Source organism: Phaethon lepturus, unplaced genomic scaffold, assembly GCF_000687285.1.
Source record: "Phaethon lepturus isolate BGI_N335 unplaced genomic scaffold, ASM68728v1 scaffold23275, whole genome shotgun sequence".
Taxonomy (NCBI): domain Eukaryota; kingdom Metazoa; phylum Chordata; class Aves; order Phaethontiformes; family Phaethontidae; genus Phaethon; species Phaethon lepturus.
In genome coordinates this window covers 1,111-3,975 of record NW_010538706.1, presented here as the reverse complement: position 1 = coordinate 3,975, position 2,865 = coordinate 1,111, and the positions used below count along the sequence as shown (strand labels likewise).

General features: G+C 56.6%; 1 protein-coding gene across 1 annotated transcript in view; it reads left to right on the top strand.

Moving 5' to 3' along the window:
• Positions 1–2,487: 2,487 nt before the first annotated feature.
• Positions 2,488–2,865, top strand: part of BGLAP (bone gamma-carboxyglutamate (gla) protein) — an 867-nt gene continuing 489 nt past the window's right edge. Inside the window, exon 1 of the mRNA XM_010286921.1 lies at positions 2,488–2,548. Within this exon, the coding sequence (XP_010285223.1) occupies positions 2,488–2,548 (61 nt within the window). The remainder of the gene's footprint in view (positions 2,549–2,865) is intronic.

The window sequence follows — 2,865 nt, the reverse complement described above, 5'->3', positions numbered from 1 at the left end:
GGCTGCGGGGAGATTCTGCATGTTTCGCAGGAGGAGTTTATCCTCATCTCGGAAGTGCTAACAACGCGGTGGGGAGTGGGACTCTGTGCGTGGCGTACTTGCGTTCATCTTGTCAGGCCAGAAGAAACTTGCAGCAGGACTGAAAAGCTGCTGGACATGCACAATTCGATCAAAGTTTGTGAAGAAATAAAAAAGAACACATCAGGATCTTTGGAAATACATGACTATTTCCTATTCCCTGCTCATCTCAAGAGGGAGGAGGGTCCTGCAGATCTGGTAGCCAGAGCACATCTGTATGCTCACACACTGCTTCAGCGCTGTGACGGGCATGATTCTAGCTTACTAAAGCCAAATTTGTAGCCTTGAAGGTATTTCAGATGTGCGTTAGAGAAAAATTGGTGCCTTATGCACAGAGGTTGTGCTGTGCGCAGAAGTGAGGAGCCAGGGAGCTGCAGCACATGAAGCCCACAGTCAGGTAAATGCTACCGTGGCGTTTTGTACAGCGGGAGTGTAAATAGCCACATCGGACTCTTCTTCTGCCACATTTTTGCAGTGTTCGTTTTCAGTGTCTGTGTCTTTAAACAATTCTCCACCCGTGCCCCATCAGAACAGACATGTCAGCAGCTGCTTTATCACAAGTTCGTCGTTGCCTTTTATTCTTTTTGTCCAGTTATTTTCCAGCCCTGCCCCTCTCCCAGCAGATACACACTGAGGGCGCTTCTCTGAGGACTGCAGTGTGAGGGACCTGGGGACGTGCCCTTCGTGTGTGTGGAGATGAGCAAAAGTTAGGAGGGCCCTGCCTCGACTTTGCGGGCAAAGGGATTTAATGTTTTCCTATGAAACCTCCACGCTGACTCCTGGAACCAAATTGGGTTTGGTTTTAACCATCTGGAGTTGTTGTTTACTGTCTCATCAGATGTTTGCCAGCCAGGGAAGCGGGGACTCACTGGAGTCTGTGCCGGGGCTATGGTGCAGCCCTGCAAGTGAAGTTTATCTTCAAGATGAAGAAAAGGCTGGGCAGATAATGAGGAGAGTCTTGCTGAGCCTGAGAAGGACTGCTTGTGAGTCTCTTTCCAACAGACACCAGATCTGTCAAGGGCAGCAGGTTCTCTGGTCACCTGTCATCCTCCTCGCCTGTTGTGCCCTTCGGCTGTTAGTACGTGCTGTCCCAGGGAGAGGCTGTGCCCTGTGTGGTGGGGAAATACAAATTCTGAGCGCAACAGTGGTGATTTCCACCAAGCAGGAGCCTCTGTTTTCAATTAGAGGGAGCCAGAGCCTGCGATTGACTGACTGAGGCATATTTTCCTTCTGTCGTAAACAAGCCTTCCCTCACTGCATTATAATCTAAATAAATTAGAGCTGTTGTTCCCCCGGTCTTGGCTCCTGCTGTGTGCGCTTGGCCCGTGTACTCTATAGTTTACGGGTTTGTTTGACAAAGGCTCTGGCTTCAGCATTTCTCTCCTCCTCCACCCCAAAGCCTCCGGTTCCGCTTTTCAAGACAAGGCTGGATTTATAGGATCTGAAACTCTGGAAAGTGGTCAGGATCCCAAAAAGGAATGGCACCCCAGGCAGCCCTGGGAGCTCCCGCTGCCCGGAGCCCTCCTGGAGTTAAATAGGAGCAAACTCTGGAGGTGGGTGAGCACCCTCAGCACTGCTGGGGTCTTGTGGAGAGTAGGAAGTAAAAGGATGAACAAGAGATTCTCCTTCTCCAGCTGCCCCACTCCCCTTCACCTCTGCTGGGTGCCTGAACCACACCAGCAGCACACTTTTTGTTCTTGCAAAGCCCTGTTTTGGGGTTTGAAGAGGTACTGGACCTCTTTCTGGGTCCTGGTTCTGGGAACAGGCGCTGCCTGGGGCCCAGCCCTGCCACGCAGCATCTGCCCCATGGGATGTGGTATTGGAGAGCTGCAAGGGCACCTGCTTGCCCTCTCAGCCTGGGTCCTGGCAGTCGGCCCCGGCAAGGGGCTGTGATGATGGTGATGCCGCGGAAGGAGCACGTGTTGGTCCCCAAGGCAAAAATTGGCCAACGAGTCCCTGTTGGCCCTGCGCAGAGAGGAAAACCCTCTTTTGGCAAGAAACTCTCCTAGTGCAGCAGCTACCCTGCTGGGATCCAGCAGTGGGAACCGGGACAGACCAGTCAGTGACTGGGGAGTGCAGCAAGGAGTCCCACCAGGGCCCCAATCTCCCATCCCAGTTAGGGGCTGGGGGACTGGGTGCTGCCAGGCGGCAGGGCTGGGCCCACCAGCAAATCTCCACTGGCCCAGGGCTGCGTTTCCCTCCCTGTGGGCTCTGGCTGGTCACGGGGGAACCGAGTTCACCCCAAACCACAATTGCTGCCTGTGCTGGCAGCTCCCGGCCCCGGCGGATGTGCTGGAAATAGCCCTGACGGGGCTGCGGGCCCCCTCCTTGACAGCGGTCGCAGCACCCTATAAAGCCACTCGGGGACCAGGGGCTGCACCGAGCACAGCGCCCACGCGGAGAGGCACCATGAGGCCCCTCATCCTGCTGACCCTCCTGGCCCTCCTCACCCTTGGGCTGTGCCGCAGAGGTATGGGGTGTGCGGGGAAGGGGTGGGGACAGGCTGGGGGGACCATGCCCCGAGAAGGGCTCTGCTGTGAGCTGGAGGGAGCAAAGGGGGTTGGAGGGAGGTTTGCTGAGCCTTGGGGTGGAGGATGTGGGGCTGGAGCAGGGGAACAGGGATCAGGACTCCCTTTGCCAGGCTGGGGGCTCTGGGCGAGGAGGGGTCAGAGCAGGGGCAGGGGCTGAAAGCCCCAAAAGGAGGAGCAGGGTGAGGGCACAGCCTGCACGGGGCCTTCCCGAGCCCACCGGCTGCCCCCACCGCCCCGCGCCATCCCCCCCAGCGGC